The following is an 11,209-nucleotide window of genomic DNA, read 5'->3' as shown; positions in this document are numbered from 1 at the left end:
TTTCCCTGACTCCGGAAGCTGGGATCCTAATGAAAATTAAATGAACCCCATCTTTTATTTATAGCCTCTTTTATTCATAGCCTCTCTCCTGTGTGGTGTGCCATCAGTGCACAACTTGGGAGAGAGAATCCAGTAGGTCTGAACTTTGCCATATTACCAAATTTCACAGAATCACAGAATCAATTTGGTTTGAAAAGATCTCTGGGATCATCGAGTCCAACCTATGACCCAACATCACCCTGTCAACCAGACCATGGTACCCCATCTGCAGACCCTGGGCAGAGGGACCAAAAGGAGTTTGTAGCCAGGTGGCTGTCACAGAGTCACGGAATATCCTGAATTGGGAGGGACCCACAAGGATCATCGAGTCCAACCCCTGGCCCTGCACAGACACCCCAACAATCCCACCCTGTCCCTGAGAGCGTTGTCCAAACCCTCCTGGAGCTCTGGCAGCCTTGGTGCTGTGCCCACTGCCCCGGGGAGCCTGTTCAGTGCCCAACCAGCCTCTGGGGCAGGAACCCTTTCCTGATATCCAGATGAAACCTCCCGTGACACAACTTCAGGGTCGGCCTCTTCTCCCAGGCAACCAGCGACAGGAGGAGAGGACATGGTCTTGACTGCGCCAGGGGAGGTTTAGGTCGGGCATGAGGAGGAACGATCAGGCATTGGAAGGGGCTGCCCGGGGAAGCGGTGGAGTCGCCGTCCCTGGAGGCGTTGAAGGAAAGACTGGACGTGGCGCTCAGTGCCACGGTCTGGCTGACACGGTGGTGTAGGGGCACACGTTGGACTCGGTGACCTCAGAGGTCTGTTCCAAGCGCCATTCCGGCATTCCGTGACCCCCGGACAGCCCGAGTGCCGCTCCCGGGTACCGCCGCCCCCAGTGCGCACGCGCGGAGCCCGCTGGCGGCGCAGGCGCGTCCCGGCGGCCGCGCTGAGGGGCGGTCGGTGCGCGCTCCCTTCCCGCCGCTCCCGCCGCCCGGGGCGCCGCGATGTCGAGCGGCCGCGCGGCCCCGGAGGAGTCGGAGGAGTCGGAGGAGTCGGAGGAGGCAGCCCCGGGGCCGCGCTGCGTGTCGGCGCGGTGCTCGTGGTCCTGCGCGCCGCCGGGCGGCCTCTCCCGGGCGCTGTGCCTGCGGCGGGGCCCCGCGGACGGCGAGCCCGGGTGAGGGCGGCGGGCGGGCTGAGGGGGCGCCGGGCGGGGCCGGGCGGCGGCGGGGCTGGCGGGACAACGCGTCCGTGTGGTTTCCCCCCGCAGCGGCGAGCCCGTGGTGGTGGAGCGGCGGGAGCGCGGGCAGGAGCCCTGCGAGCTGCGGCTGGAGTGCCGGCCCGGCGCCGGGATGGCGTCCGTGGGGATCCTGAGCCAGGCCCGCAACATGGAGGTGTACGTGGGAGAGGAGTACTGCGGAACCGGCCGGGGACAGAGCCGCGGCCACCGCCGCGACACGGGGTGAGTGCGGGGCGCGGAGGGGCCGGGGGCACTCACGGCCTCCAGGCAGCCTCGTGTTTTGTGCGTGTGTATCTCTGTGAGGGGCTCCTGCTGTGAAAGACCTGATGTCTTTAAAAAAAAAAAAATATGAGGGAATTGGGGTTGTTCAGCCTGGAAAAGAGAAGGCTTCGGGGTGACCTAATTGTGCCTTCCAGTGCCTGAAAGGAGCCTTCAAGGGAGATGAAGAGAGACTATAAAAACATGGAGTGACAGGACAAGGGGGAATGGCTTCCTACTGCCAGAACAGGTTTAGATTAGACATGTTCATGTCTAAGTTCATGAGGAAGAAATCCTTCGCTGTGAGGGTGGTGAGGCCCTGGCACAGGTTGCCCAGAGAAGCTGTGGCTGCCCCATCCCTGGAAGTCTCCAAGGCCAGGTTGGATTGGGCTTTAAACAGCCTGGGCTAGTGGAAGGTGTCCCTGCCCATGGCAGGGGAGTTGGAACTAGATGGTCTTCAAGGTCCTTTCCAACCTAAACCATTGTGTGATTTCGGGAAAGACCTCTTGTGTCTTTAATAAGTAGTCATCTCACACTTTAAAGGAAAACAGAGAAAATTAAAAAAAAGGAAGGTTTTGTTTTCCCCTTCGATACTTCCGTCCATACTTTGCTGGGGGAAATAAAGCAACGTTTCTGCTTTGTTTGTAAGTCATTACATGGCACATCTTAATTAGCTAAATAGAAACCAGAGGACTCAGAGCCTCAGGGAAGGTGTGTGAATAACATAGTGAGACTCAAAAGCTTCTCTAGGACATAGTGTATGTACACATACAGGTGATTTTTTATGTACGTGTTTTATAAGATTCATTACAAGTTGCATGTAGGCATTAAAACCTCCATTAGAAACTAAAAAAACTGCTTGAAACTAGAAACTAAAACTACTCTTAGAAACATTAAAATGGCATTAGAAATATGTTGGGTCAGTCTTGTTTCTTACCTAAATATTTACCAATATAGTGTATTTCTACAAATAACAGCAGTACTTTGTGTATTGATGTCACAGCTCATTTATTTTATTTTTGTAGTGAACCTGAAGAGGTTCCTTTATACCACAAGTACCATAAGTTTGAATGCCCTGCACCCTCCTGTAGAATTAAGGTAAGGAATTAAACACAGTTGTTGTATTTTTCTTGGTGTTTTTAATCACTGAATTGACTAAATTGCTTTGCTCTTCATCAAGTTATTGGCTTTATACCCTTCATCACTTCATATAACAACCTAAAAATTTGTTAGTTGGGTACTTTGTCTTGATAGCAGAGTTCTTTTAAATTTGTATTTCGGTTTTCATGAAGACTTTATATGATACAGATAATTTAGTCTTAGAGGAAAAAATTCATAAACCAGATAAACTGCAGATCTGTAATTACAACTGTTAACTCTGATGTGGTTAAATAAACTTTTGAAAATCATTTGGCTGCTACTCTTACATGCTCAGGAGATTAAGGCCTGATTTATCTTTGGGGCACTCGGGCACCAGTCAGAATTTTCTGGGGAATAATAGCAAGGAGAAATTGGCTGAATTTCCCTGGGAAAGAGTTCAGCATAGTTTTTCCCCAAGACTCAAAGGACAATGCACTGTCCCCTGTGTACAAAGAAACTGAAACTATTTTCTTCCTAACCGAAATATTTTTTTTTCTTCTTGCAATAGCTGCTCTCCTTTGGTGAGAAACAAAGAGTACTCATCAGTAAAATAATTATAGAAGTGAAAGCAGTGTCTGCAAAACTAGCAACTGATTTTCCTTCACTAGGCTCAAGCATAGATCTAGACAGAGTGCAAACTATAATGGAATCTATGGGATCTAAGTTGTCTCCAGGTGCTCAGCAGCTCATGGACATGGTCCGATGTCAGCAGAAGGTAAGTCACTGTGCTATTCTGTAAGCATGAACAGTTCTGATCTGAGACCTTTCCAGTTAAAGAATGTTCTAGATTGATTTAGTGAAAAAGATTTTATGGTTTTTTTTTTAACCCACGCTTTCTGCCATTTTAATCTGCCACTCACGTGAGTGCAGTGAGTAAAGATTGTGTACTCCGTTGTGCATACACCAGAGTTAATAACTCTTCATTATTATTTTAAACTTCAATGTCACTGCTTGTCAAGGATGGTGGGCACGTTCCCTGGAATGTTTGGGATGTAGGTAGATGGGCTGGTTTTGACCTTTGTGGTCATTATGAGTCATTATCACCTTCAACTAAAGGGAACGTGCTCTTACAGAGCATTTACTTGACTTAGATCCTGATCCTCTGGAGTGAACTGTTCCAACAGAATCCTGAATCCATCTGATGTTAAAAATATTCAATCCTGGGGACATAGTGTGGTAAAAAGCCAGTAAAGCTCTTTTCTTAGAGAATGACAAGATGATTAACACATCATGTGTGCAGGGAAAACATCTTCCTGTGCTTTTCCATGAGAATATAATTCAGAACTGCTTTTGAAATCTTTACATCACACTAGTAGAATGCTGAGTTATATCTATTGTTATTACTGTATAATTTCCAGTATATTTTACTACTTTTATTAATTGTATTATTTTTCTTCCCATCAGAACAGTTTACCTCTTGGAGACAAACTTAGTTGGATCTTGGGGAAAAGTTCCAGCTTTGGAGGTGACCATGCAATAGATGGATTGCGCAGTGCAGCTGTTCAGTCATCACCAAGTCACTCAGCCAGTGAACCTTTGCCTGTTAAAAATCATTTAACAAGTGAAACAGTGTATAAAGACTTAAAAATAAGTCGTGATCTGAACACAGAGGTACCTGAGAGAGGGAATACTTTTGACTCTGAAAGACTTGCTGCCCAGCAAAATGCAGTTGACCTCAGAAATGATTTGAAAGTCATGGGATCTTTGCATGTGCAGGAACAAGGGAGTGAAACCCCAAATGTAGCCAACCCACAGGTGCTTCTTCCTTTCCTTCAAAACTTATGCAGTCAGGTGAGTCACCTCCGGCTAAAAGATGGAGAGAGGCAGCTCAGGAAAAGCTCAGTGGCTAAAGAGGAAGGCATTCAGTGTGTTGGGTGAGTTAAGTTTGTGATACTTCTGAAAGTAGTAGCTTTACTGTGTTCATTGACAAGTTTAAACAAAATGAGTAATGTCAGGATTTTATTCTCATTAACAGCAATAGTGAATCTTAGATATGTGTTTTTGAAGGCTGTGTGGCAATGAGCGTGATTACAATTAATTTTTCTGATGGGCTGTTTGAATGTGGGAGTTTTTTCAGAAGAAATCACATCATTTGTTGTTACTGAACTGTTTGTCTTTTACCTCCATTTCCCCTCTTATAATTTTTAAAAAATATGTTCCTGCATTCCCATACACGTGTAGTTTATCTTTCTCGTCTTTTGCTACATTTTCATTTTGACTCCTTCTACCTCCCAAATTCTTATGTCTTCCTTTTTTCACACAATGTGACCCAGCCTTTTTACTGTACTTAGTGTGTACCTGCTCCTACTCATCTGTTGGCATTTACAGAGCAGACTTCAGAGTGCACCCACTTTGATACCTAAGGAACAATAGTGGAAACTGTGAGATGTAGGAATGTTGTGTAGGAGCTGGGATTGCAATAGAGCCTGAATGTCTCCAGCTCCTGAAAGAATGCAGTGCTTTTGAAGAACGCATTCTGCATAGTTTGGATAATTCTTGAAGCATTTCTGCTGAGAAGGACAAAGTCTGCCATGCTGACAGAATTTGAACTCTGTGTGTACTGTTGAGTTGTGTGGATTTTGTTTTATCTCACTAAGCTCTCTATTGCATCATTGAGCCTTTGAAAGAAAAGGTTGAAGAAAAATGACTATATACCGTAAATGTTTATTAAAAAATTGCAAATTAAAACATGGTAGGCAGGGTATTTTACTTGTGCTAAAAGCCTAATGCCTTCCACAGTTCATTGCCTAATAAATGAGATTTTACATTTAAAACAAGTTCAAGTGCCCAGATCTCTAATATGCTCCCTGTCATTAAGAAATAGGTTATACTTACTCTTATATTTGCTCTTTTTACAGAGTGGAACAACAGCCTATTTGCTCCTATTTGGAAAAGATCATCTCCAAAAATATGGATCTGATGGAGAAAAAGCTAATGGACTACATTGATCAGCAAATCCAGGCTCTTCAGGCACACATAGACAATAAAATGGTTCTCTTGATGGACTTGGTTCAGAACTCAAAGCCAAACAAAATTTCACAAGCACACTATGATTCTAATGAAGGGTTTTCCAATGGAGAGAGATGAACAGAGATGGAGGATTTCAGTGTAAATATTTTAAGGGCAATTACACTTTACAAAGCTTAGTATTTATGGATTGACAGCTGTAAGGAACCTCAGTGTTGTTAACTTGCATTTTGTTACTGTAATTCTACCCACTGTTGTACACAGTTGTTAGTTTTATGAAAGATCTTAAGAATGTGTGGGTTTTTTTCCTAAATATAAGAGTTTTGTATGCCCTTTGTGGCTTATTTATTTCAAGGACACATGCTGAAAGCCATATGAACAGTTCCCCAGTTTCAGTTTGAACTCTAAATAAATGGAGTTACTGCATATCTTTTTACCTGCACAGAATCAGTTTGCTCTTTTTGGAAGGTCACCCTTCACACTTCATTCTGTTTCTTGCTCTTTGCTTCTGGGGTACAGGGTTTAACTTGGACTGTGTAGGGGCTTTATGGTAAAACCCCAAGTTGGGTACAAAGACATTTTGGGAAAAAATATCAATGGGGAAGCGAGTATTGACTCAACAAGCAGCACAGACATGTACAATCCAGTACCTTTATTTAGTCTGCCTAATACTTTCTTCTCCAGGAAAACTGATGTCTTTTAAGAAGACTTGCCCATCTTGATGGTTGTAACTCAGAGGAGCAGATTGGGAAGGGAGTACAATTTGCTTTGAACAGACATCTTGCAGTTATCCCTCAGCTAAACTCCTGCCAGGTGCAGTTTCAAAGTGATTTGAAAAGATAAAAAGATTTCTTTTTTTCTTTTTGAGAAAAAAGGATCTTAATTATCTTGTACTTTATACCTGTAAAATTTGTTTTTACATGCTTGCTTAGAAACACCCTGAGGTAGACACATTTTCTTTTTTGACTCAGGTAGAGTTGACTTAAGATAGAGTACATGTAGGGAAGGTGGTTTACAATAGCAGCTCCCCAAAAGAAAGTAGTGTGCATTTTACTTCAAAGGAACAAGGATTCACTGTTGTGACAGGTATTTACAGGCACTTTTTCTCACTGCTTGCACCCAGGAATGCAACAGCAGGGAAAATGTGATTTCAGGCACTTTAAATCATCTTTGGTAAGAAGAGCAGCAGGGCTATGAGTGTGATGGAGTTTAGTACGAATTAAATGTGATTAGGAAACACTCTGGCTCAGGATGAGCATCCTGCAGGATGAGGACTTTGGCAGTGAACCTGCTCAGCCCATGCCAAGGCTCAAGCACCAGGTAAGAGATTAGACCTTGAGCCTTCATAGGAGACCTGTGGGATTTGGGCTTTTGAGAGCTGGCCAAGTTGTTCATGGAGAAGCCAAGTTTCAGAGTGGCTCTACTCCCTTTTTTGAAGGGATGAAGCATAAAAGGAAAAGTTGCTGAAGAAGTGGACTTTTTTTTTCTGTTGTATGGCACAGCCTCTGGACTCCAGGCAGCCTTATTCAGTACAGGGCAGCTCGTGATATTTGTCATATGGAAACTGAATATTGGCCTTAAATAGGTTTCTCACAGTCAGGCCAAATCCACCAGATTGTCAACATTTAATCCATCTCTATCTCTGAGATGACTGCTGTGCTCCTGCACAATTTTGCAATCAACAAGGTATTTTCCTCTATTATGAACTGAAAATTATTAATTTCCACTTCTTTCCCCACTGAGTCCCTCCAAGTAGGACAATTTAACATTAAAGTGCAGAAACACTTTCTTGGCTCAAAGTGATATAACCTGAAGATACATTGAAAGAAAAAGGCTGAAGCAAATGCTTATAATGAAGTTGATTTCAACGTACCATTTTTTTATAGTTCTAATCTTCCCTTATAAAACCTGACCTATGGAAAGATTATAATAGTTTATATGTATTGCAGAGATTATACCTCAGTATATGTACAATATTTTTTCCAAAATTTTAAAGTTCCTATTTAAGGGAAGTGCTCAGCATTCCTGGTTACAAAGGATAATTATCCTTTGGTTTATCTCTCTTTGTGAGCTCAGAAAGCAGAACTGTGATGTGTGCACCTGTAAGGCAGGTTAATCTTCCTTAAATGCTCAATATTTGAATTATTTGGTACAATGGGGAGAACTGGAAGAAAACTTTGAGGGGGAAACAGAGTCTTGATGAGAAAAAAACAGCAGCTGATCCAATTATTCTTTGAGAGAATTTATTGAAGCTTAGGCTTTTACAAATCTGCAATATGGGCCCAAAAGATGTGAAATTAAGGAACTAAATGACAGTTAAGATTAAATACCTTTAGATTTACACCTAGTGTATTGTGATATTAGAAATCAGTAGCAGATCCTGCAATGCAGTGATCACATAGAGAAGTTGATCAACGTTTTCTGGGCAGAAGGAGCATTTTTGGGGCTGTTCTTACTGGGGGACAATAACAACCTCTACGCTGTCACTTGTGCTTCTTTTGCCTCTTGTCCTATAGCTTGGGGAGGAGGAGGAGGGACTCCATTGCCTGGGAAGGGTTGGGGAGGAGGAGGAGGGGGTCTGTTGTCTGGGAAGGGTTGGGGAGGTTGAGAGGTTCCGTTGCCTGGGAAGGGTTGAGGAGGTTGAGAGGTTCCGTTGCCTGGGAAGGGTCGGGGAGGTCGATGGGGTCTGTGACCTGGGAAGGGTCGAGGAGGATGAGGGGGTCTGTGGCCTGGGAAGGGTTTGGGAGGTCGATGGGGTCTGTGGCCTGGGAAGGGTCGAGGAGGATGAGAGGTTCCGTTACCTGGGAAGGGTCGGGGAGGTTGAGGGGGTCCGTTGCTTGGAAAGGGTTGGGGAGGTTGAGAGGTTTCGTTGCCTGGGAAGGGTTGAGGAGGTTGAGAGGTTTCGTTGCCTGGGATGGATCGGGGAGGTCGATGGGGTCTGTGGCCTGGGAAGGGTCGAGGAGGTTGAGGGGGTCTGTTGCTTGGGAAGGGTTGGGGAGGATGAGAGGTTCCGTTGCCTGGGAAGGGTTGGGGAGGATGAGAGGTTCCGTTGCCTGGGAAGGGTTGAGGAGGTTGAGAGGTTCCGTTGCCTGGGAAGGGTTTGGGAGGTCGATGGGGTCTGTGACCTGGGAAAGGTCGTGGAGGATGAGGGGGTCTGTTGTCTGGGAATGGTCGGGGAGGTTGAGGGGGTTCATTGCTTGGGAAGGGTTGAGGAGGTTGAGGGGGTTCGTTGCTTGGGAAGGGTTGGGGAGGTTGAGAGGTTTCATTGCCAGGGATGGATCGGGGAGGTCGATGGGGTCTGTGGCCTGGGAAGGGTCGAGGAGGTTGAGGGGGTCTGTTGCTTGGGAAGGGTTGAGGAGGTTGAGAGGTTCCGTTGCCTGGGAAGGGTTGGGGAGGTTGAGAGGTTTCGTTGCCTGGGATGGATCGGGGAGGTCGATGGGGTCTGTGACCTGGGAAGGGTCGGGGAGGATGAGAGGGTTTTTGGCCTGGGAAGGGTCGGGGAGGTCGATGGGGTCCGTGGCCTGGGAAGGGTTTGTGAGGATGAGAGGGTCTGTGGCCTGGGAAGGGTTTGGGAGGTTGTGGGGGTCCATTGCTTGGGAAGGGTCGGGGAGGTTGAGGGGGTTCACTGCTTGGGATGGGTTGGGGAGGTTGAGGGGGTCCGTTGCTTGGGAAGGGTTGAGAAGGTTGAGCAGCTGAGATTGTCACTGTGAGAAGAGAAAATATGAAGTTAAACATTGTCCATGTTCTAAATACACCGATGACTCATGTGAAAAATAGCAAACTGCTCACCACAGTTGAAGAAATAAATACCTGGTTTTTCAGCTGTTGTGGACTCGGTCGTGACTGTCAAAGAGAAAACAAAAATCACACTTGGGTAACTGTTCCTTGCAAAGCAAGGACTGTCAATGGGAAGGGCAGCAGTTTACTCCCAGGATCATGCTTGATCCTGCAATTCTGACCAATAAATCAGAGCCACACATACCTGCAGCTTCAGGTGTTGTGTTTTCTGCAGGGGTTGATTGGAGACATGAGAGAAAACAAAACAGCAGGTTAGAAACTCTTTTTCCAGCACTGGAAAAGTGAGAGATACCTGAACCACAGGATTGCTGGAGGTCTCACTGGAGTGGCTGGAAGATGGTGCTGCTGTCCAGGGCAGGCATTAGCAAACTGCCCGGAGCAAGAGCAGCCTCAGTGGGAGGAGAACACACCCCTGTGCAGGCTGCCTCTGCCATGGCCTCTGCAGGCTCTGACCCACCATGTGAAAGGCCCTGGAAACCCTTCTTCCCTCCTGGACTTTTATTTGGAGAGAGAAGAGATTTGATCCATTGTAAATACTGCTTTGTCATGGTAGAGATAGTTAAGATTGTGTGTGTAATGTATTGTAGTATTTATTTTGTACAGTCATTGTAATATATAACCCTTTCCCCCCATTTTCAGTCTCGTATGGTGTCTGGAAAACTCATCTCACATTGGGCTGAGATGAGGGGGGGGGTTTGGACTCGAGAATTGGATTTTGGGGCTCTCAAACCATGACAGGTTGTTTGCTAACCAACAATTTGGGTTTAATGAGACGAATTTCTAACACCCCGTGCCCACAGGAGTGCTGTGGTCTGTGCTGCCACCTCGGTGGGCACTGAACCTGCCCGTTCCCATGGGAAGCACACCCCACTTTGTGCAGCGATGGGGATGCAGCTCTGGGAAGTGCTGGAAGGCTGGCTTTCTTGGAGTGGGATGATCAAATGCAGATCTGAGTTTATATTGCTGCAGTGTGTCTGCCCCATTGGTTTCCCCTTCTCTGGTGCTTCCATCAGTGCCAGTATTTCTACTTTCCCTTTCCCTCCTTTGCTGTGCAGGGAAGCCAAGGGAGAGACAATTGGGATCATCACTGATTCCAATGGCTAAACCCATGAGATTGTACACAGGGAGACAGTCCATACAGGATCAGAGCATGGGTAGACAACTAAACATGTAAGCCAGAGTAACACTGTGTTACTCACAAGTGTTAATGTCTGCTGGAGCAGCAGTAGGAGAGACTGTTGCTCTGAGAAAGAAAGGATGAAATTAAATATTGTTTGTGTGTTAAATGTGTATTTTTCTCCTGACACCCACAGCATGTAAAGCATAGTAATGATAAGTTACTCACGAGTGGTAGTGTCTGCTGGTGCAGCAGTAGGAGAGGCTGTTGCTGTCAGAAAGAAAAAATGAAAATGAAATTAAATTTTACATGCATTTTAAATGGATTTTTTTTCCACCAAGTCCCACAGTATATAAGCCAGAGTAATGTTTTATTACTTAATACAGAAAGAAAAGGTGAAATTAAATATTGTCTGCATTTTAAGAACTACTTTTGCTCTGAGACCTGTAGCATGTAAGTCAGAGTAACACTGTATTACTTACAAGCAATAGCATCTGTGGGTGCAGCCGTGGGAGGGACTGTTGCTGTGAGGAAGAAAAGGTGAAATTAAATTTAATGTGCATATTAAATGTATATTTTTTCCCTGAGACTCATAGCATGTAAGCCACAGTAATGCTATTTTACTTACGAGTGGTAACTTCTACTGGTACAGCAGTAGTAGATACTATTTCTGCGAGAAAGAAAAGATTAAATTAAATATTTTGTGC

The 11,209-nt window shown here is 45.5% G+C and overlaps 2 protein-coding genes across 3 annotated transcripts; one reads left to right on the top strand and one right to left on the bottom strand.

Moving 5' to 3' along the window:
- The first annotated feature begins 905 nt into the window (after positions 1 to 905).
- CUNH10orf88 (chromosome unknown C10orf88 homolog) lies at positions 906 to 6,034 on the top strand. 2 transcript variants are annotated; one of them, XM_051801188.1, is made up of 6 exons: positions 906 to 1,159; positions 1,253 to 1,444; positions 2,506 to 2,578; positions 3,129 to 3,335; positions 4,025 to 4,411; positions 5,479 to 5,698. In XM_051801188.1, the coding sequence occupies exons 1-6, from the start codon at positions 990 to 992 to the stop codon at positions 5,566 to 5,568; spliced, it is 1,119 nt and encodes a 372-aa protein (XP_051657148.1). In that variant the 5' UTR covers positions 906 to 989; the 3' UTR covers positions 5,569 to 5,698. The 2 variants fall into 2 exon arrangements, with proteins under 2 accessions (XP_051657148.1, XP_051657147.1); XM_051801187.1 differs by having other exon boundaries at positions 911 to 1,159; positions 4,025 to 4,494; positions 5,479 to 6,034.
- A 2,063-nt stretch (positions 6,035 to 8,097) lies between these two features.
- On the bottom strand, positions 8,098 to 9,177 carry LOC127476557 (cell surface glycoprotein 1-like). Its single transcript, XM_051799572.1, has one exon. The coding sequence runs from the start codon at positions 9,175 to 9,177 to the stop codon at positions 8,098 to 8,100; it is 1,080 nt and encodes a 359-aa protein (XP_051655532.1).
- Positions 9,178 to 11,209: the final 2,032 nt, after the last annotated feature.

Source organism: Manacus candei, unplaced genomic scaffold (genome assembly GCF_025592945.1).
Source record: "Manacus candei isolate 608988 ecotype Guabito, Panama unplaced genomic scaffold, ASM2559294v1 h1tg000050l, whole genome shotgun sequence".
Classification (NCBI taxonomy): domain Eukaryota; kingdom Metazoa; phylum Chordata; class Aves; order Passeriformes; family Pipridae; genus Manacus; species Manacus candei.
Note: the sequence above shows the minus strand (reverse complement) of the source record. Positions and strands in the feature narration are given on the sequence as shown.